Here is a 24,082-nt window from a genome sequence, read left to right on the forward strand (position 1 = left end):
ATCATTTTACATCTCAAGAATTTATAGCTCAAGAAATATCTGTATATATCTTACCAGCACATGTTCTATTATCAATCAATCTATACCCTGGATTGCAATCACATCGGAATCCAATGGGCATATCGATACAAACTTGCGAACATCCACCATTGTTTTTCAGACACTCGTTCACACCACAAAGTTTAGTACTTTCGTCTTCCCAACCGATGCAGTCTGGATTTTTATTGCACACGTTATGAAGAGGAATACAAGAACCTTCGCTGCATTCAAACTGAGTCAGAGGATCGCAAGCTTGTGTTTTGCTCGTACAATTTTTCTCGTCGCTGCCATCAGGACACTCTGGTTTGCCATTGCAGTACAAGTGACCTGAAGTATTAACAAAACTTAGTGAACTTTTTTATTAGAAATAAGACTAGCACTGACTTAACATGAGTCTAGTTTAAAGAATATACTGCGCAACTACGGAGAAAAGCAGTATCTACTAAAAAGATTTTATTGCCATTTTGCACTAAAACAAGACATAAAATGTTCAAAATTATTCACAGATACAAAAAACTTAATTTTCCATTTTTCTGTAGTTACTGCCTTTCTCCATAGTTAAGGAATATAGGTCTGAGTATGAGTTAGGTACCTGGTATGCAAGTATGACGATCCTCGCACTGGAACTGATCAGGTCTGCAGGTAATATTATGACATCGTAGAGGTGACTCGTCTGCCCCATTGGGACAATCCCTATCACCATCGCACACCCAATTTTGATGTATGCAGGTGACATCATCGTCACAGTCAAATTCCTTCTTGTTACAATGACTTGGGCGTTTGCCATTGGGGTAGTCCTACGAACATGGAAAAAGATTCGCGTAAATATTTTGCACATTTCTTATTCAGAGTACTTCAGTGAAAACTAGCATCTGGATGATCGTAGAAAGTACAAGACAGTACAATTTTTCGAACAGAAATTATTTGGTACTAAAGGAGTCATTATATGGTCATATCGATATTTTTCTAGACTTAAGAAATATGAATTCTTTTTATTTTCCTGTTTGCTTGATAGTAGCTCCCAAGTCGAATATAAATACAGAATTATGTTATAGGTATTTATATTCGTCTTGGGAGCTACTATCAGATGATAAACAGAAAAATATAGGATGCCATTTAAAAAAGCAGAAATGACTTTCATATATCTTAAGCGTTCGATAAATTTGTATGAGCCCTTTAATAGCACATAACTTTCGTTTGAAAAATGTTAAATAAATTACTCATAGTTTCTAAGATAATCAAGGTGCTAATTTTTACTGGGACAGCCTGTGTTTAAGAATATTTGAGAGTTATCATACCTTACACCCAATTTCATCGGAACGATCAGGACAATCATAGTCACCGTCGCATCTCCAATGAGAAGTTATACAAAAATTATCCGCGCAAGCGAATTCCGATCCAGGACGACAGGTGACTGGTTTGCAATCTTCTTCGTCGCTGCCATCCCCACAATCGTCATCGTTATCGCATACCCAGGTCTGTTCAATACAGTGCTTATTCGCGCACGTGAATTCATCGGATCGACAGGTGTCGTCTAAAGAACGCGCGATTGGGAACAAAAGAAATAAAATATTAAAAACCATCCACGTTTAACGTTCTTGCTTTCTACCATGAGAACAAAAAAAGATGTTGAAAACGTGCTCGAAACAAGTGGGACTTAAAAACTGAAATCTGATTTACATTCGAATACTTTTTACTAATTAAAAATGTGTCTATACGAGAAAAAGACTACTTATTTTGTTCAATGATATCTAAGAAAACCCATTTCTTCAATGTAGAGATCCTCAGAAAAATATACTGAAACTTACATAATAGAAATCAGTGGCTTTAAGGTATGCAAGTAAGTCTATGCAAAGTCGTTTTTTAAATTGAACAAAAAGCTAAATAAGTTACATAATAGAGGAACTACAAATTCTCGACTTAAATGAAGGATCGTGTATCTGCATTTAACCGTGAGCAGCGGGGGGTTTAGTCCAAAAATCGTTATGCTAATTACTTAAATTAAATCTACATACGAGTTCGAAGTTTACACAGCAGACCTCGCTGCGCTCGACGAGAGTTACGTTTAAATTATGTGACAAACTATTTGCACTTTCAAGAGGATAGGGCAAAGAAGAAATAAGTTTCTTAGGGTACTCCTATAATTAAACGAGGGTAATTAACCGTCGCCTGATCAACGAGGAACGCAATGCACCATGCTGACACGACGACATGGCTTAACATCGCCGCGAAACGTGCAAGTAAAAGACTACCTGCTGTTTCTTTACCAGCTACACATCAGGCTTAATTGTTGTCACTAAAAACACGTACGTACACATTCACGTTCCATTGAAGCGCAACGAAGACCTCCTTCCAAAGATACTTACATAACATAAAAATGACTTGCTAAAAAACAATGAGCGGTAACATACGAGCACGTAAACATAATGGTAGAAAGACTGAAATATTATTTATCATAAATTAGGTTTTATATATTTATATTTCGGTTTTAACCCTTTGCTTATTCAATTTTATATTAAAGTGCAGTGAAAACCTTCAGTGCAGCTTCACTGCAATTTAGGAGAGTATTTTATTTTCTAAATTCTGTTCTAAGAAGAATTTTCGGGACTTTTGTTTCTATTATGATCTGTGATATTGTAAGTTTTTTAAGAATATTCTAGATTTACTTTTTCATGAATATCTTGATTATTCTATAATTGTATGCTAAAATATTTCAAATACAAATAAGGGTGTATGGAAAATTCTCATTATAGTTTTCCAGAAGAAAGAATTGCCCAAAAATACCTCTACAATTGAATTTCTAAACGAAAGTGTCTCTTTAAATGATTTTTCCATTATTTTGGAATGTAAAGTATTTAGATTCATTTAAATTCATTTTTATTATATTGAATAACAAAGGGTTAAAGACGACGGATGAAGGAGCAAAAAAACGGAACAGAGAAATACTACGGAAACAATAATCAACATAGACAACACTTGAATCGGCATGGCGAACAAATCACGCGTCAGTCGTTGAAAAATTACATTTTAAATGAAATCATAAGCACTGAAGCTTTAACGATCTTTGCGTAAGACGTTCAAGACCACTTTCTCCAGTGAAGCTGATCGAAGTAATTTAATGAAAGCGAGAAAGCCCAATGCGAATTTAATCACAAATTACACGGCGTTATTTTATATCAAAGAAGTTAATATTTGCAATGAAAATATACCTTTCATGTGTTATTACGAAAATACTGATATTAAAAACATAAAATAAAATCTGTCACTGTGCCATGAGAAGATAAATATTTACAGCAAAAGCTCACCTCTGCGCGACGCTTCCGCTTAAAAATCCGCGAGTATATTAAAGTTAGCAATAAAAACATGTGATCATAAATTACTAAAAACAAATGAAGCTCGAAACCACCCAGCACCACCACAACATTAAAAAATAATATCATTAAAACGCAACACGTAAAGCCATGATTAAACGATTAAGCTTAAAAAAAGAGACTAAAATATTGAAACCTAGTAACATTGAAATGCATGCAAGAAAGTAATTAAAGTATTCTATTCAAAAGTAAATATGACAAAATAATAATATCAAAATCCTCCGAGATGAACACTTTAATTTATGCATTCAAATAGTATAAATGCTATTGGTAATGATACTCCAGGCGTGGATCTTGAAATTTGATGCCACCCTTAACGCGCGAAAACAAGAGAAAGAATGAGGTACAGAGGAATAAAAAATGTTGTAAAGAAAATGGAAAAAAATGCGCGAAAATAGGAGGAAGCTGGTCGTACACCGAACAGTCGACAAGAAGCGGGTGTTACTTATGGTCCCGCAGCGATGCGGTTACGTGGAAGTTACTAATTAGGAGAGAATGAAAACGATCTCGTAATCGCAATAATTATATTTAGAGCGTAATAAAAAGGGCAACAGAGCTGCCGCAATATCCAAGCGTCAGCGATGGTATCCGCGTACGTGCAACAATTATTAATTAGAGGGAAGCATGCACCGTGCAACGATTACGAAGCACACGGATGCTTCGTGTATTAATCCCTCGAAATGTGGGGAAACATGAGGGGATCGTTTTTCGTCTGCCACCCCTTCCAATTTCAGATTCATTGTTAGACTGTCATGCACCTTTTACACACCCACGCTAATAAGTATCCCACGAGCACGTCACTACGCATTAACGTTAATTAGAAGTATTAAAGGGAGGACAGTAGCCTGAGGCGACAAAAAATTAGTAACGTCTTTTATACATTTTTTCATCCCTATGTAAATAGAAAATAGAAAACTTAAGCTTTTTAAGCTTTTAATTTTCAATTTTTTTAGAAGTAAAATTATTACAAAATGGCCAAGTTGTTCCCTGGTTTCTTTGGGTAAAATATCGATTGCTGGCCGTCACGATAGAAAAGCACTAACAGGTCTGGAATTAAAAACTGTTCGTTCAGAAACCAGAAACTATTATCTACGATGTAGCGTACGATTTTTTTATATCTCCATTATCTGACTTTTGAAAGTTATTTTTTGCAGTAAAAACCACTGCTTTTTCCTTCAAACTGCACCTACTTCTACAATTATTTGAAGTTTTTGAAAAATCGTGTGCTGCTTTGTAGATAATAGCTTTTAGTTTGTGAATCAAGAAAAGTTTTTTGCTTCAAACCTCTTAGTTCTTGTACTATCAGACAGGCATCTATCGATGTTTCACCAGTAGAGATTTCAGGAACAGCGAATAACTCTGCCATTTTGTAAAATTTTTATTTTTTAAAAATTGTGTCCTCGCAGAAAAATTAAACTTTATATTTGATATTTACCTATGAACAAATTCTAAAACATTACATATTTTCAAACTCAAAAAATATTGAACTTAAGCTATTTCCTTTCCGTAAATAATTATTTATTATTATAAATGAAGTTATTATACTTAAAAGCTATTTTTCAGAATTAATATGTAAGAAATGCGAATTTGACGAATTTCCCCTTGGGCTCCCCACGTAACTTCTCAGGGTTCAGTATTCCTAAGGTCAGAGAACACGTTTCCACGTAACAGTAAGTCATGACTTTTATTAATTATGAATCAGTTTTTCATGATTCATGACTAGACTGAGACTTTTTATGCACGACTTTTCACGTTACGTTACCTTAACAGTCCATTAGACCGTTTTGTTTTATATTTTATAATCCCATTGGTTCAAATCGGCTGAAATTTCTCCACCGTTTCGCAATTTCGAAACTGTGACCTGCTCGTAGGAATCGATAAATTTATACAGTCATGTTGCTCGAAAGTTATTTGCATTTCTTTTCGCTTAAAGACTGTATAAAGTGGCTGGAAAATAGGCGTTCAGGGTACCGTGAAAGGATATTATTCAAATTTCTCATGTCCGTAAATTATTCATGATAACTTAAGAATATTCTGTGCGACACGATGATGTCAGACCAATGAGAGGTAATCGCGACGAATCAGTACATATGCATTCCTTTATGTGCGATCCACTGAATGAAACAAGGAATTGAGTCTACAGGGTATGCTCGATGTCTTTAACATGGGGAGGAAGTATATGCATTAAAGTGAAACGAAATACAGGTGTAGAATTTGATTTTACAAAATTCCATGACCTCCCTCCCAAGGTCCAAATTGCGACGATATTTTATCACACGGTACAAGTTTCTCATAGAATATGCAAGAAGATAAAATTTTTAACAGATTCAAATATTCAACAAATTTGAATGGTCTTTCCAAATAAAGAATTTATTACGAGTTTTTTTTATTTGTAACACGGTCTTACGTTTGCAGTAGGTCGTAATTCGTCAAATTGTTGATGTTTTTATGTATAGTAGCAGTGCTGAATATTTTTTAACTAACTTTTTTCCTTTGACTAAGGAGATTGTAGTTAGAACAAATGAATGGAATACTCAAAGTCACTCCTTCATTACGATTCAAGGTAGAAAATGGTAAAAATAGTCAAATCATGTGATGAGACTAATCTATCGTTAGTGACCTTAAGAGATCAACAAATTTTATTCTGCCCACGTGCATTATAAATAATGAGTTGCAAAATTATGCTCTACTCTCCATGCATTCAAGCAAAGCATATACTACATATTACACAGTTTAAACTACTTACAGTGATTCACGAGCATTAATCAATTTTGAAAATAACCGTGGTTCATTTTTATCTTTTCTAGTCTTCTCAGTTTCGATGTAAAAAAATTAAATACCTTTAGAATTTGAATGCGTAAATTTAACAATCCTTCATGAATGTGAATAGATGAGTCACTGTAAGTACATGATTCATCATAACAAGATCAGTCAAAATGTGAAATGAAAAATTGTGTAATAATATACTCCATGGATATAATGTTCCATTCATAAAAACAATGTATCTAAATTAATGAAAATAAAAAGAGAAGTGTCTGATACAATTTTATAAGTATACTTCTGACAGTTTATCGTTTATTTTATGTTATTACATGCACACACTAGAATGCTTCAAAATACTTCAGTGAATACTGTTTAATTACACACTTTGTGGAAATACACCAGCACTCGTGTTGAGAGAATCAGTACACAGACTTTGAAATAAAGCATTAAACATCAATAATTCATTTCATATTTTGACTCATTTTTAAATAACGAATCATGTCTTCCAATATAATTTCCCCATAAGCTACAAAAAATCTAACACAGTAACCATAAGCAAAAAAGCTACAGATTAGGCTGGAACGAAGTGTAAAGACAGAAATTTCTTTATTATTTATTTTAAAAATGTACAAAGATTAAAAGACGCAAAATTTGTATAATACAAAAATTATTTTGACAAAAACTAGCTTTTGTTGACTGTAGATGGCTAACTTCACTATAAAAAAGCAATCATACAGTTTTTATTTTTTCGTTCCAACCTAATACAGTACAGACACAAAAATAGACATGCAACATTTGTCCTACGCCAACCAATATCTATAAAGACAGCTGACCTAGGCAAATTTTATTTAAAACGAAGATAAATATTTGAAACAATATTTAGCTTCGTTATTTTTAATTACATTATTTAAAAATATGAAAAATATTGACTGCACTGAAATGACAGATTTGTCAAACGACCAATTAAATGCACGATATTTAATTATTCAAAAAGTACAATTACATAAGGCATCACGCAAAATGATTTCTCACTCGAGAACGAGGCAACTGTATTTTAAATGCGAGATAGATAAAATAAACTAGTCTGTTAACTGAAATAATATTTGAAACGAAATTAAATAAAATATGCCCAAGTGTGATAGACACGGAAGATGAAGGTAAATGAGAGCAAGGCCAAGCGTAAACGAGCCCTTGCACAGAGGCTTACTGCATTCAGCCTCGTCTGAACCATCCGAACAGTCTTCGTTGCCATCGCACATCCATGCGAGTGCCACGCACTCGTCGTTCCCCGAGTGACACGTGAACTGTTCCGCCGTGCAGTTCTTCGGCCCTACAAGATAAAAATCGATTGAACCGATTTTTATACCGAATCGTGATGAGATGCCAGATACACGGGCTGAAGACCCCATTTTCGCGCGCTAGACACCGACGATCGTTCAGCTCTATTTTCGTTCGAAGAGAGGGAGACGTCCCAGAAAGCCACGAATTGCATCCCCAGGGTCAATAGCGTTCGACTGAATTTTCGTATTATCTCGAGGGCACTCTGACGGTTTCCAACATTGATGCGCGGTTTCTGCTTATTTTCGGCGACACTGTACATAGTCCTTAATTCGTAACCCGAGTACTTGCTTTAATTAATTATTTAGACAGCGTTCACTGAGGGCTCTTTCAGGTACACTATTTCAGATGCCCAAGACTGCAGTGGATATCGACTGTATTTTGCCTTTCGGTCCTCTGGCGAGAGAATTACATACTCCTTGCAATTAAGGTTTAGTCTATTTCTATAGCAAATCAGTGAACAGACATAGATAAAAAAGAAAAATATATAATGCTGACTGCATGGACTGTTATCGAACATACACTACTGTGCATAAGTGTTTGGGCACTTACACATTATTGAAGATGTGTGAAATACCTACTCTTTCTTATTTATATTAACTGATATTAAGGGAATTTATAAGTTCAAGAATCTGTTTCCAATTCTCTCATAATTAAAAAAGAAAGTAGGATTTTCCCATCGTAATTCCATACTTCAATCTTACAAATATTTGACATCCTTTTTATTGCTAGTTTAAAAAAATATATGATTGAATTTGTATGCTTCCTGCGGGTTGCTAGGTGAATGTAGCTTTTAAATATTATTCTCATCGGTATCTGTAAGCCTTATATAATCGTCTGGGATGAGATTTGTAGCCAAAACTATATTACAGAATTTTACTTGGTGTATTTTACATATTTCAATAACGTGAAAGTGTTCAAGTACTTATGAACAGTAATGTATTTTATCTCACAAAAAGAAGCCTTTCGTATTCATCTAAAACCATTTTGGCTGGTAAAATCGCGAAAATGCTCATCCAATAATCGCTGGCTGTTTTTCACAAAGTAGATCAGGTTCCTAAGCCAGCTGTCAACAGCGTTTTAGCGCCCTCCACGTAAAAATATCCCCTTAAAGCTTCCCTTTCATTGTCCTCGCTCTTACAGTCGGTAACCAGGTTTATCTATCTTTCAGCCTCTTTTGCTCGTTTCCTCGAATTTGCAACAATTTTATAAACTTCGCGGATATAAAAATAGTATAGCAAACTGCTGTTCGTTTCAGCAACATATCCTCATTATGCAAATGTCTATAATGGCAGATAAGGCGAGTTATCGTGAGAAGAAAACCGACGATACCAGTTTAGAGACGGAGGACTGTGGCGAAGCTTTGGAAACTACAAAATTATACGTTATCCCTCGCATGTGTTAGTAACAATTTCGAAAGTATGTAGAGTACGCTCGAGAAAAAGTGCCTCTCTCGCCTTACGTCAAAAAGGGAAAAAAAAGTAAAGCCGACGTCGCACAGTGTTCAAAAACTGCAATTTATACACAAAAAATTATATTTCACCTTAAAAGTATACAAATTCTTGTGAACAAGTTTATTAACACTATTAACATTAATTTTGCTTTAATATGAGTTTTTTATTATTTCATGTTGAGTGAAAATGAAATTATTTACTTAAAGAAAAAAGAAAATATACTTATTAGAAAAGTTTCAGTGTTACATGAAATTTGTGATTTTAAAATGTATATGAATGACGAAGAAAATCGTAAAGAAAATAATGCAGAACAATACAAAAAAATAATATAGATCTGCTAGCGTTAAAGTTATGTCATAAAAATAGTAGCAAAGAGTAGCTGCTAATTTTTAGAAAAATTAAAGAACTGGACTTAAACTACAAGCTCAATTGGACAAATTCTACTTTAAAAATGAAGAGAACTGTACATTTCCGAACACTGTGCGTCGCGAGGACTATTTTCCTCAGGACGAACGGCTTGCAGATTTAGAAACCTGATATTTACTTTCCCTGGATAATTTATTTTCTTCCGGTGGCCGACTCGCAATTCCGTTTCGATGGGAAACGAGTTCACCGGTTAAGGGATGCAATTTGCGATTCCCGAGACTGGCATCCCCCCTCCTCCGACCTTCCCCTTTCCCTAATAATCTCAGCTGTCGCTTGTTCCGTAGTTTTCAGACGGCTGCCATGCTGCTCCGTTTTTCTCTCTCCGCTGGCTCCTTCACCGACGTGTCCGAGCGTCGACCTGTGTACAGACTTATCGATAACTTACTGCCGCAATTTTTCTCGTCCCGACCGTCAGTGCAGTCGAGCTGATGATCGCACAGCCAGCTTTTCGGTATGCACTCCCCTGGGCTGCACTCGAACTCCGTCTCGCTGCACGGTTTTGATCCTTTTGGTTCAACAATTTTTATTCTTTCACGATTCTGCGGCCTTCGGGGATTTTTGTGTCGGGGGAATACGAGGGAAAATTGTGTCAAAAATTTGGGACGATTTCGAAGATTCTTTTGTTTTAAATAAAGGGTGTTTCGAAAATCATGGCACACATCGTGCCTATGGTTCAAAATTCGACGAAAATCGAGAATGACGAAGTTGCGTGGGAGGCTTCGTTTTCTAGTAAAATGCATTTGAAAATTAGTAAGGTAATAACTGATGTTATGGATTTCATTACAGGCAGCTGTTGTAACCGATTTGGCACAACTACAGGGTGATCAGTTTGACTGGAAACCTTCCGAATATTGGCAGCATTTATTGTAAATGCTGTTGGCATTGGAAGTGCTGCTACACTCATAAGAAGGTTTTCAGTTGAACTGATCACCCTGTATATAATGGCAGAGCTCATTTACAATCAGAATAATACTATTGCCGCCTCGTCTCGATCACAGCAAAGGTCTGGAGTTGAATCTGTAATACCAGTTATTGCATAGTTAGATGCATGTGTACTCGACTAATTCTCAAATACATTTTTCTTGAAAACGAAATCTCCTACGCGATTTTGTTGTTCTTCATTTAAGTCTTATTCTGAGCCATAGAACCTCGCTGACTCGATTTGCACCATGAATTTTGGAACACCTTGTATAACGCCTGACTATTTGAAAGTTTCGAGTGGATTTATTCGTATAGTAGGAAATGCTATAATAGTAATAAATTTTTAGAATATACAATAGGTGTTGAAAGTATTTGTGCACTAGGCTGAAACATTGTCAGTTTTTAAGTTACTGTAACTTTATGAAAAAGAGTTGTATAGTATAACTTCCTGGTGTCATTTTAAAGAAAATTTTGTACTTTCACATCCTACTGCTGAATTTTTACGAAGATGTTTCTACAAAGAAAAATAGATGATAAAGTTAAAATAGTTTTTCTATAAAAATAAATAAAAAAAAAAAAAAAAAGAAAAAGTTAATAATTCACAGACTTCCAGTTTACTGAAAAATTTGTTGTTGCAATCGACATCACTATTTATTTGAACACTGAAATATCGCATTTACAAAAACCTTAATAAAAGTTCGTGTGTGATTTTTATTACCGAATTGTTCCACTTTGAATAAAAGGGAATAATCGAAGTTAATTTATATTCTGGATATTTCGATACCAGTAAAACACTTCATTCAAGGTAGAATAACCAGCAATAAAAGTCGCACACGAATTTTTATCGAGGCTTTTGTAAATGCAAAACTTCGATTTTTAAATAGATAGCAACATCAATTACAAAAAAAAAGAATTTAGAAAATTTGGGCTATTTTGAATTTTTACAATTGTTTAGAGAAAAATTATCTTTACTTTCTCATCAGCTGTTTCGTGTAGAAACATCTTTGTGAAAATTCAACTTGCGGATGTGGAAATAGAGAACTCGTTCTTTAAAGTGACCTCATGAAGATTAGAGCACTAACTTTTTTTCATGAAGCTATAGTAATTTGAAAATTGACAATATTTCAGTCTAGTGCACGAAATAAAAAGAAATGAGAAGAATCCAATCGAAAAGCAAACATTAACTTATTTATTTTACAAGCTACTTTAACATAGTTGTGGGAAAACCATAATTTACCATAATTTTGAAGGAGTTTAAAAAATCCTATAATTTTCCCTCAATAGTCAAATCACCGAATGGAACTTTCCGATTAATTTGTTATTCACTTTGCGATTTGATAGCACTAACACACCGTGAATGAGTTATCGACAGCTTATCGATGGTAGAACGCAGTCCCTATGGGACATGCAAACTGAAGTTCCGCTTCTCTTGCGTCTCGATTTTTGGAAAGGGAATCGAACGATGGAAGCTGAATAGCGATAGCTGTCGAGATTCGTTTATACGAGAAGAACGGAAAAAGTGGTGCATTGTTTCGAGATTGATGTACACATTGATGAAATAATGGAAGGAGTCTGTGTAGACGTACCTACTGTGTGACAGAAAAGTATTCATACACGGCTCTTGTTATCGATTGACAGTATTGTTCCAAATAGTGGCCTCAAATAGCCTAGTTTTCATTATATTTATCACTTTTCATTATCGGATAGACAGGCAAACCAGCTATGATGCAAACGATTTTCCATTTTCAGGTGACAGAGGCCGTATTCCATTCGTTCAATTTTGATTTTAATCGCATTTTCATAGCCTATCGATCACTCTTTTGTTAGAGAATTTTCTTATGAAATCAAGACACCTGCTCTTATTTTTGTATATTAGATTAGGTAAATATTAAGAGTTTAGATAAAAAACAATTGAAAAACATATCAGAGCAGAGATTGATTTGACAGAATTTTCTATTAACGCTGGTCGATAACAAAGTTTTTATCACGATAAAACGGGGCAAAATGCAAACTGAGTTTCCACCTACAATACTGCTTTGTGAAAACAGTGAGTCCACAATTTTATGAGAAGTGGAAGATAAAAAAATGATACAGAAGTGCCCAGTTGTGGTTACATTTTAGCTGACAATACGAGGTAGAGACTCTGATCTGCTAGAGTGTAGAATTTAGTAGAGTAAAAATTTAAACTTTTCATATTTTTCAAACTGACAATTCGAGAATCTGGATACTTGCATTGTTCGTGATGAGAGGGGAACAAAATATAGCAGAACTGTCTCGTAATTCTTCTCAATAAAACATGGTAATAAAACCTGACCTCAACTAGTCGTAAGTGTTCATAACGAACAGCTTTTAACAAATTCCAAACCTATATCCGCCAAAATGTTGACTCCGACAACGCAAACCTGAGAGTCACTACTATCCATTCAATCGTAACGCTCGTTAACCTTTGACACGGAACTATTGTTTCCCATTTTAAGTAGCGGCTAGGGAAAAACATGGCTACTACGTCGCGATGCATTCCACGCTGAACAAATTTACGACCAGATCGATTCTCTACCCTGAACAATTACGTAAAAAAAATACGGACCTCGAGCCAATCGTATTTTCGAGCAAAAACTGTGCCGCAATGACTCCGAATATTCTCGATTAGCCGCCACCTGCGCGAATAATTGGAGCATTGACGATCTAATTTTTTTCCCTCGCCCCTGGCCCCTCGTTTTTCACGAACATTTGTATTCGTGCGCTCCAGTTTCAGCCTCCTTTTTTAACCATCCCGTTGAATTACCTTCAGGATATTGAGAGCGCTGAATGATTAAGTTGGCCGAATGCGTTTCTCCGCGTCCCTGTCCAAGCGAATAAATATTAAAAGCGTGCACCGTCGCGCGATAATGGACGTCGTTGAGGTTCCCATAAACCGATCACTCGATTCTCACGATTCGGAGTTGATACGGATCCAAGCTGGAAATCACGACTTTACTTGTTCGAGAGGATCCTCTCTCAGGGATCCCTCTGCAACTACGGAGTTATGTAAATCGAAGGCTGCCTGATATCGTTCGGGGTAGCTGCAATCGTATCGACGCTTTTGTTTGCAAATGCGACTAGTGAAGAGGTCGAGTAACGAGCTATGAAGTATTAAGGAGAGCTTTGTTCGACGTTTGTCTCTACGCTGATGAAAACATCCTTAAACGAGAGTTTTTTTTAAAGAGCTGGATTTCTGGTTTGAGGTTTACAGAATTATTTGACCTCCCGGTTCGAGACACTTTTTGCGCGTGGTTTTTTTTTTCGAAGTATCGATAGTAGTGGTATGATTTAGCGATTGAATGTTTTATGGGCACACGAGTGGTAAAAATAAATTTTTGATATTTGAAATAGATCGCAATGTTACCGTTTTATTTTCTGTAATTTGTGTCGTATGGAGTGTTTAATGATTTATCTTGAATTTGTTATTGTTTTATACTGCTTGGTGAAATGTAAAAATGTATCTCTTTTTATGGTTCAAGTAAATCTTTTACTTTCACGATGGAAATTTATTTTACCTGTATTTTGCATTTTGGAATAACGATCACGAGTTAGCAAAGCAATAAATTTGTCAAATTATCTATAAATTATACTGTTACACTCAATTCTGAAACCCTCGTAATCCGATCTCATCGATCACTCCTATCAGCCAGCGCGAACGCTTGTGTCCTGCACCACGTACGAACTATAGGAATATTTGAATATCGAAATTATTCAGTAAGTACTCATGATTACAACTTTTAGTCCCCTTTTCTGAGATGAACCCAATTTTTTAAAACTATTCATATCGTTCAAGCAATTTCTATTATGAAAAAAAGTTTAAAAGAGAAAATAGTAAAAGAAATGAAAAGTACCATACTTTTGCAAAAGGAAGCTATTTCATAACTATATTGTACAGTATGAGGAGGTATTCTACAATAGATGAGTATTATAATATATAAAATAAAATATCTGGTATAAAATCAATACTATTCATGTACAAAATGTTCAGCAACAAGTGTCAAAAATTTTGAGAAATATATGTCCAAATAGGATAAAAGTTAAGAATAACGAATTTGCAGGGAAGGCTTCGCTTCAGGCTATAATAATTGTTGCAAAGACGATTAAAGTTCACGTCAAATGTGTCTGACTTGAAGCTTATTCTACTGTCTGCGTGCATTAGCTAGGCGAGGCGCAGAGGTGTCAGTAGAATAAGTCAAGTCAGACAAACGTATTTACTATAATGCAATTTAGCTATTCTTAATTCTCGTCTTATTCAGACGTGTAGAAACACCTTTCAAAATTTCTGACACCTGTCGTGAGAAACTTAGTCACAAATAAGCAAAATGAATGTTCTGAAAGCCCTATGACTTGCGTAAATATCTAATTGCAAGCTTCGATTTCATGATTTCCAGGTCCTATAACCATTGAGTTTCTGGTTTCTATAAACTTCGTAAACTCTGCAAACTTCGTAAACTCCTCCACTCGTGAACATGGATTGCTTAATGTAGTATAAGTTCTCACGATACGTTTGTTTTTTTGGTTTCGAAGCGCCTGAGGAGACTCTAATACGTGTATATGAATAAATGTGCATATGATTAGAAGACTCATGTAATGTTTTCTTTTCACTGTGGAAGAGTTTCATTATGCATGAGGAATGTGAATACGTGCATTGGATTGCATATTTGGAGTTATCATACGTCTACGCAACTGATTTTCTGCGAACATGAATCTAAATCAATCTTTATAACTTTGTACGTGTGAGCAATGAAAAAGAGAAGCGTGTGAAATTAATTATGATGATAAATGTTACAAATTAAAAAAGATAGAATGATACAAATTATATCTTTGAATTTTGTAGATTTAAAGAATTCGTTTCGTTTATTAAAAGTTCAAATGAATATAATTTCTCTTTGCATCTCTTTTGATTATTTTGTATATGAATATAAAAGTAATCATTCTCAATTATCACCCTATAATAAATGTATATCCTGAAATTAAGTAAATCGTGAATTTTACAACGAAATAAAGAATAAAAGAAATACGCAGTTCGTATTACGATCACGAATTTGTGTACCTGCCGAAATTATTATCACAAATAGATAATTAATTTAATTAGTTATTTGAAATTGCCTGCGATTTTCATGCTACAATCAACCGGAAGATGAACGATATTCCAGCATGACATACAGTTACAATCATCGAACTGTTCTCAATCAAATTTACATTAACGATATCGCGACTCGATACTAGTATCAAGGGCACAGATATCGATTAACTCTAGGAAGTCCAAGGGAGGTCAACAATATTATCAATGAATATTTAAATAGCTTTCAATTTTTTCATAGCAAAATAAATCTAAAACAAGGGAAATACCTCATCTCACCCTATGGATTCGCCATATGTAAAATGTGGCCCTAAGGGTGCGAACACATTACTGTTACATCACGTGAAATTACATAACATACTAACAAAGGAAGTCCATAGTGTAAACCAAGGTTTTTCTATTGTTTTAAACATGTAATATGTAACATGATTTCGTGACAGTAATGTGTTCCCACCCTAAACTTCAATATCTCGAAAACAAAACCATGTGACTCAGATCATTTTACCTAACAACCACAGAATTCAGCCCTTCAATAATTTATCCAGTACCAGAATATAACATTTGTTGCAACAAGCAAACTCATTGTGTCGGTTTGTTTCAGATCACGTCCCCAGAAACAATGCCTTAACACTTTACCAGTAACCTTACCCAATCCTGGGGCAAAGCGAACAGCTGGCACAAGACCTGGGCGGATAGTTAGTGAAAGGGTGTAACTCGTAAAGATCTCGTGCAACAAACGATAAAGCTTTCGCGCTAACGCGTTCTGCCAAACTACAAATAAACAGTACAAAGGAAACCGTACGGTTAATGAAAATAACTGCCGTCAAAGCGACATCGGTTTAACTACGTTATACATATCACGTTTGAATGAACCGACGTGACGATGTACAAAACAGTCCCCGTCGTCAAACATAACGACGAAACTTCATTATGAAACTATTCCATTAAACGTAATACAAAGCGCAAAAGCGATCGGTAAACAGGAATTCGCGAGATTGATTTATAGTATACGCGTAACATCTAGGTCGCGCGCTATTAAACGGATGCATGTATCGATAGCGAAACAGCAACGTCAATACACGGTGCAATTTAATTACGAACGATAATAGCGGCGCCGACACTTAAGTACAGGTCAGAAAGCGCGTGATTATAATTCCAGCCGCGATGTCTGATTATAGATCGCGGAGTTGTCGGCTCCGTGACGAAACCGCCATTAAGTTGTTCGGAGAGCAATTTTAGATTTTGAAATGTGCAACGACTGCCTGGCGAGGAGTTCGACGGAGACACGTTCACCGATTATTCTGCCGCGTGTGACATTCCACTCTGCGCGGAACAAAAGAATTGTAAATCGTAGGGCAAAACCTGATATGTCAGATGCATCTTGCCCACTATGTCACGGATTACTAATTCATTAACGCAGACGTATTACCATCGTTAACGTTGACCGATCGATCTACCCCTTGTCATTCTCTGTTATTTATCACTGTAACTCCTTATCAATTTTATTATCACCGAATAATGTCGGAATTCCTCTGTTTTATGCACCACATTTTCGCGTCCGAAACTCATTCCAGTAAATGCATTAGAAAAATGCAGGTGAAATATTACACTAGAGTGGAGATGAAATAATCAAATTAATTGAATCCAAGTGGCTTGAATACAAGCGATTTGGGACAATTTGAGCAGTGTGAATGTGAATATTACTTGAATTGAAATATACTTTCAAGCTTCAAGTGAAGTTGACGTCCTTTCAACTTTTCCTTGCCTCGAGATACATATTAATTGATGTATACCATGATGTATACTGTTACCCTAGAAAGCAAATTTCAAGTAAATCGATCCACATGTGAACGTCAAAAAAGCTGTCAAAAGTGAATGTCTCGTTTGGAAAATACTTAATCAAATAACCAGCATACACCACCTCTTCCGATTGCACTTTTATTATTTTTGCATGACAGCTTGACTTTAAGTCACATTTCAGTTCAAACCACTTGAATCCAAGTAACATGACTTGCGTGAACACGAACTTGACATCAAGCTACTTGAATCCAAGTGGCTTTTGCAAAGAATCGTTGAAATATTTTTCATCTCCAATTTCAGCTCTTCGATTCAAACTGCAGCATAATTTGACACGAAAAGGGTCAACGAAACTCGACAAGCTTCACCCTGAAATTCGAGAGGACAACCGGAAAGGACTCGCAGCGTTTCGAAGGTAACGGTAGCTTTCGTTCGTGCATCAATCCGTCTCACCTGCGCGAAACCGGTCCGAAAAGTTGCACTTTCACATATTTGCGTCTAGAGGAGGAAAGAATCGCGTTACGCTGGTCGATCCAGAATCGTCTTCGCTTATCGTCTCGATTCTTCTTCCTAAAAGTCGACGCGAGAAAATTCGCTTGGCTTCTCGTCTTTATAAACGTGAGAGAAGTTTCACAACTGATAGGACAGTAACGCGATTTATGATGTTGACGAGGGGATGATAAGCTCACGTTCCCACTTATACTAGAAAACTTCAGGTGTTCCAAGAAGTTGAAAATACTGTTTACTAGATCTGACTTTAGATACTCAAATTTTAAACGGAGTTCGATTAAATTTTAATACTTGCAATTTTATGAGAGTTTGAATACTTGAAATATTTGGGAGAAAAAATGCCTAAAAAAATATCATTCTTTGTACATAATATACATCAACAGTAACCTTCGATTAATTTATATTAAAAGGATCGTATGGATCGAAATGATCCACTTGAAATTTTTCAAATTAAGTTTTCAAATATTCAGAATGAATACTGGTAATAAAATAACAGTAACTTTAAGACATTTTTGAAGACTGAGGATGTAATAAAAATATATGACTGATTTTAAGATGATATGGGTTTATTATTTGATAGACAAAAACGCTTTAATCTTTCTAGTATTTACTATCATATATTTTTCATGGTTGCAAGCACATGCTATACCTACGTATACAAAATTTGTAATTTCCATGTAACAATTATTACATATGACATAATATTTTTTTACTTTTTGTAGAAGTAAAGTTATTTGACTCTGATAGACTATGAATTAAAGATATAATACTGTGCTCTGAGCAGCTTACGGCACGAATGGGAACGCGACTTAAGTCAACATCCTATAGGAAGACAAAATGGGGTAAGTGTTCAGTTTCATGGACCATCTCCGCGCAATCTCGTCGCCTGAAACTTTAATCATTTTTGCACGAAAACGGCTCGTTTGTCACGTATCATTCTCTCACGATTTTTACCCTTATTAAAACAGAACTCAAAAAGAGCAAAAAAATATGTTTACAAAGTTAAACAAACGTCCAAGTACGATCGATATCGAGTGATTAACGAAACCCTAAAATAATCAAATGCCACCTTCCTCTGCTTATGTACCAGCTCGTTTCAACTGAATATTAATTAACGAATGCAGGGCATGCGCATAATATTAATGCCAGACTCAACGAGATCGATGTAACGCGCATTGTCATTGCGTTATTAATAACAGGATCTCGTATTGCAATTTACCTCACTGGATAATAACAATGTACACTATATTACGATAAGAATGATATCAAGCGTGGTAATCAGGGTGATGGGCGACACAGGGTTTATCTCCACATTCGTGGTACGAATAAACTCGACGATTAATGTTTTACCTGGTAGACACCGCACAGTGTGATATTTCTGTAATTTAGGAGAATTTAATTCTGAAATTTAATGTTGTTAGAACATTTCCTGATCATTCTAAATTTGAAAGTAATAACTCAGTGACTCAAAATGAGTAGTATCTTTAATATTATATTGCATTTAAATAAGACAAACATGGCTTAAGCAAAACCTTCTAAATATATACAGGACAAAAATAAAAACTTGTCGAAGCAAGAATATCTATAATTGACTTTTGATTGTTAATGTATTTATTTTGACAATTATTCCATTCTTTAAGGAATGTTTTCAATATATTTGGTTTAAGGTTTTGCACCATCAGGATGATCTACCTCGCGGATATTTATTTAAATAAAACATGGCTGCAGTTTGGAACAAGATCATTTTCGTTCACCCATACGATATATTCCCACGTGTGATTCAGTTGTTAAACGTGACAAACGAACCACTCGCGAGTAACGCCATTCCTTTCTTTGCGTGCTGCTCCGAAGTGTAAACGATACGCTTATAGCTGGTTTATGGGGAAATAAAACGGTCGTAAGACTCGCAGTAACTCTTGCCACTCGTACTTTCATTTAGTCAGTATCAACGTTAAAGATCGATTTGCCAGATATGAGATACGGATAGTCGGGGGTGAAGAGTTAAGGATCATTCAGATTAGTCAAGTGCCTGAATTCATGTAGCTTGACTAATCTGAATGAGCCCTGAATGAGTCCTTTAAAGGGACACGGTGCAATTTATCCTGAAGTGATTTTCACTTGTTTGTAAGTTGTGGGTCCTTTGGTGCTATTGGAATTCGTTAGTCTTTCATATCTGAGGCTTTGATTCTGATCTACAATTGTTGAGGAAATCCACGAACTATTATATCTATACGAGTCTTTGTTGTATTTCACAATCCAGGTTCTCTAGAAGCACTGAAGATGCTCCAGTATTTGAGAAGATGCTTCGTAGTATTACAATGCATCGTAGGTTTGAGAAGAATCGTGTAACTGTTTTCACTTCACTTATTCTGGAACCTCCACACAGTGCTCTAAAGTTATACTAAGAAAGTTTTACAATATTGTAGCAATAAATTTATAATATTACATTTCATTAAACAGCGAGAACCAATTTCCTCGCAAATAAACTTAATTGGCTTCGTTACTACAACAGCACTTTATAGATACACACAACCGGGATCCTCCAATAACATATTCTTATGAGCGATGAATATCAAATAAATTCAAATAAATCTGCTAAATAAATAGTCATAAATTGTTATGACTATGATGTTAAAGCCTCGTATTCTTCATCGATACATCAAATTGCATACAAACAAAATTTACACCCGAAAGCCTCTAACGAGTATTTGTACTTTCATTACCAAGTGAAAAACACTTCTGTACTAACAAATAAAGCAATATGTATTGAATCCAAATTTCCAATTTTATATGCAGTAATTAAATACAAATAGTATCGTAAATTTATACTGGCATGCAATGACTCATAAATTCGTTCGTATGCATGTATATACGAAAGATTAGTTAGTACTGGATATTACTTACTGTGATGTATGATTCTTTTTGTTGATTTACCTCGTTTCAGGTTTTATGATCAAAACTTGCTTAATTTCCATAATATTAAGACGAAAAGTATAGGTAATACACTTCAATCGGTCAAGTCTTACTCGGTTCAGGTTGGCATATTAAAATTCTCACGACGTGGGCAATTTTATCCCCGTATTGGTTCTTTAAAAGTTCAACAAGGAAAGTGAGCGGGTAATGCGAAAATGAGACCAAGAGGCCGAGACTGGACACTTGAAAGGCATGCTACACATATTACAATATAGATACATATCTTCAAGTATTAATATCGCCAATACTTTAATTTCTATATCTAATATTCATCCTATATTTTTGAGAATAGTATATATTGGTGAAATTTTTTCAAGAAAAATACAATTAAGCATGATATAAATTGGATTAATTTTAACAACGATCTAAACAATGATCGTAGCAAGACCTATCAATGGCACTACTACTAACCTAGTCCGATTCATATCTCGCTTGACCTCATTTTTCTCAAGAAAAGTTCGCTGACACATTGCTGCTATTTTTGTAACAATGAAGATTGTAGTGCAACTACTGTATAATTTCTAATTAGATTGTCAATACAGCTGCAAAATTATAATTTTCTGAACACAACTAAATTAATGTAATTCAGATAGAGATTGATTTTATCCTGTAAATATAATGTCAACTTAAGAATATTTTGCATATTTTACTATGTGCATTTTATACTTATAATGTATATCATGTACATGTTAAATGTGTCCCAGGAATGCATAAATATTCGTGATCTATTAATATTTCATATATTTTCATTACACTCAGTCACATTCCATATCGAACCTGTATAATCAGCCTGCGGATTTTTATGCAATTATTCTCATAAACATAGTTAAAAAATTGTAACCAAAATAGAAAGTTTCTTTATCCTTCAAATACTATTTGCACGTTACTTTTCATATTTTGTATAGTTTTTAATATCATATGTATTCTGTAACTCTGTACCCGTTTAAGATGTCCATAAATGCCTAAAAATCCGTTCTATTTATAATATTCCACGAGCACATAAAACCTGTTGCCGAGAATGAACCTTTAGCCTCACTAAATTCCTCTGACCCTCGGCCAACCTGACCAAACCAAGCAAACTTGCCTCTTCAAACTCAAAACGTCTAATAGATGTGTTTTCTAACGAATAATGTTCTGACGACTATCTCTGAACTTGTCTCGTTCATACAATAAACAGTTCAGACATATTCGTCAGAACATCAGTTCATCGGAACACGCATCCACTGTGACCGCAACTTAAATCTAACAATCCTCCATGAACTAATACTCCAGTCACTATATCCCCAAGATTCTCAAAAAGAACCCCCTAAAGACCAAAGAAAGTGAAACAATCGACTTACTGCAAACCGCTGGGTCCTCGTCAGCGCCATCGTGGCAGTCCTTGTCGCCGTCGCAGTGCCAGGTTCCAGGTATGCACCTGCCGTTCGTGCACTTGAAGTACGAGTCGTTGCACTTCGGCGTACCTGCAAGCCCAGCGTCGTCGTGGTGATCATCAGCACCGGTGCGTGTCAGTAAGAGCGCGATGCAGGCGAGTTGCATCAGCATGCACGTGTACCGCCTCCCGCCCAGATGCATCGCGCTACCAGCGAGCCGCATGCTCGCCTCGGTGGATCCCCGAATACCAACACTACCCGAATTCGCGTTCCAACGTTCCCCCGCGTCCCCCAGCACCTTCTCGCGCTACTCCAACCGTGTTGAATCCAATATAAAAGCTTTCAGCGAGCTCCGCCAGCTCCCCCGACCAACTTAATATTTCCGCAGAAAATCGTCGATGGCTCCACGGCTGGCAACGGGACACAGAGTGGTCCGATAAAAACGTCGGGCGGTCTCAGCGTCCACGAAAAGTGTGCCGGGTCGAGGCAACCAGGCAGAGCGAGTGCAGATACCACCGAAACAACACCCGAGGAACGTCTATTCAGAGCATCTTTCGAGCTCCATTGGCTTCCTATCTTCTCAGAACGAAGTCCTCGATCCCCCGCCCTAATGCTTCTCCGTCCACGTTCACGACCTCCTCATGCTTCCTTCGACGAATTGCTCGATCGGGGGCCCACCCCCGAGTTAAACTGTCGTCCGTGAAACGAGGATCCCCTGGTCGAGTCTAGCCTCTCTTTCGAACACTGGGAGACCTCTTTTCGGCCCTTTGTCTACCCTCCTTCCGAGCGAAATCACTGGACGGAAATGGGCGCAGAGCACGGAAAGATCGGAACGATTTTCGCGGGTCTGGGGGCCACGGAGGCAGGAACTGGCCCAACCAGTCGCGGAGAACGCAAACAGAGCGAGGGAACTGTTCCCCAGGAGACGCTGGGACACCGACGACGATGCACTCCCGTTGGCGACTGCGGATGCTGTAAGCCAGACGCGTCGCGCACTGGCCCCTATATATGGGCCTTGCACGCCGTGCAAGTGGCGGCCACCACCATCGTCTAAGGACGGAGCGAGGGAGAGACAGAGAGAGAGAAAGAGAGAGAGAGAGAGAGAGAGAAAGAGAGAGAGAGAGAGAGAGAAGGCGAATGAAACTCGATTGTTGTTCGTTTTTGCGTGTCTCTAACAGAAAGTCGACGCCATTTCGTTTAATCAGGAAACGCGAGCGATCAAGGACCGTCGTGAGCTCCGGCGGATCGAGTTGCACGATAGTGTGACAATGAAACCATTCCTGCTAATTGCCCACGCAATCTGTGACGATTAGAGCGTCAGAACAAGTTCGCGTCGGAGGGAGAGCACTGTGCGTTCGCTTTGCAGTTTTGCTCGTGGGGAAAGAGGATTTGAAGGGAGGCGATTAAGTTGAAGCGTAGAAAGTTTTGAGCGCGTTTCATGGAAATGCATGTTGAATTTGTGTGTAGCAATTGTTCGGGGTGAAATGAGACACTGTGTGATTTTTTGGTGTTTGAGGTTGAGAAATGGGAGAAATTGGAAGAAATAGAATTCTATTAATTCTATTAATATAATATGTTAATTAATTGGTATAGGGACCTACACGTGATCGTATGCCAAAGAGCTACCTCAGGTTACCTTTTCGATTCTATTTCAATTACGTGAAAGAAGTGATGAAATATGTAAATGAATCGCCAAGATACTACTACGTTCAAGAATGGAAGTATTATTAAAATATTATGTGAGGAACTGCAAAATCAGGTTCTTCATATTTCATCCTATATCCATTTCTACTTCTTCCTTAATATTCGGAAAATTACCAGCTATAGAGAAGGAGAGTTCACCATAAATAAACTAAGAGACTACGATAAAGGAATGGGTTTTCCTTAATATATCAAGTATTATTTGAAGATTAGCGTTCCGTGTAATTCCCTTTAAAACTAACTTTCTTTTTAAAACTGCAATTTATGAGCTGATAAAATGGAGAAAAAGCACTGGATAAAAAAGCAACTACA

General features: G+C 36.4%; 1 protein-coding gene across 6 annotated transcripts in view; it reads right to left on the reverse strand.

Moving 5' to 3' along the window:
• The window catches only part of LOC143179930 (low-density lipoprotein receptor), a 60,561-nt gene that overhangs the window by 5,317 nt on the left and 31,162 nt on the right, over positions 1-24,082 (reverse strand). For 3 of the 6 annotated variants that reach the window (XM_076379375.1, XM_076379377.1, XM_076379378.1), the window contains 5 exons: positions 22,037-22,159; positions 7,381-7,503; positions 1,338-1,573; positions 632-836; positions 55-366 (listed from right to left, as the gene is read on the reverse strand). In XM_076379375.1, coding sequence (XP_076235490.1) covers positions 55-366; positions 632-836; positions 1,338-1,573; positions 7,381-7,503; positions 22,037-22,159 — 999 coding nt within the window. Of the gene's footprint in view, positions 1-54; positions 367-631; positions 837-1,337; positions 1,574-7,380; positions 7,504-9,509; positions 9,627-9,776; positions 9,897-22,036; positions 22,160-24,082 lie in introns of those variants that run through there. The other 3 variants (XM_076379380.1, XM_076379376.1, XM_076379379.1) reach the window with 3 other exon arrangements.

This window comes from Calliopsis andreniformis, chromosome 5, assembly GCF_051401765.1.
Source record: "Calliopsis andreniformis isolate RMS-2024a chromosome 5, iyCalAndr_principal, whole genome shotgun sequence".
In the NCBI taxonomy this organism is placed as follows: Eukaryota; Metazoa; Arthropoda; class Insecta; order Hymenoptera; family Andrenidae; genus Calliopsis; species Calliopsis andreniformis.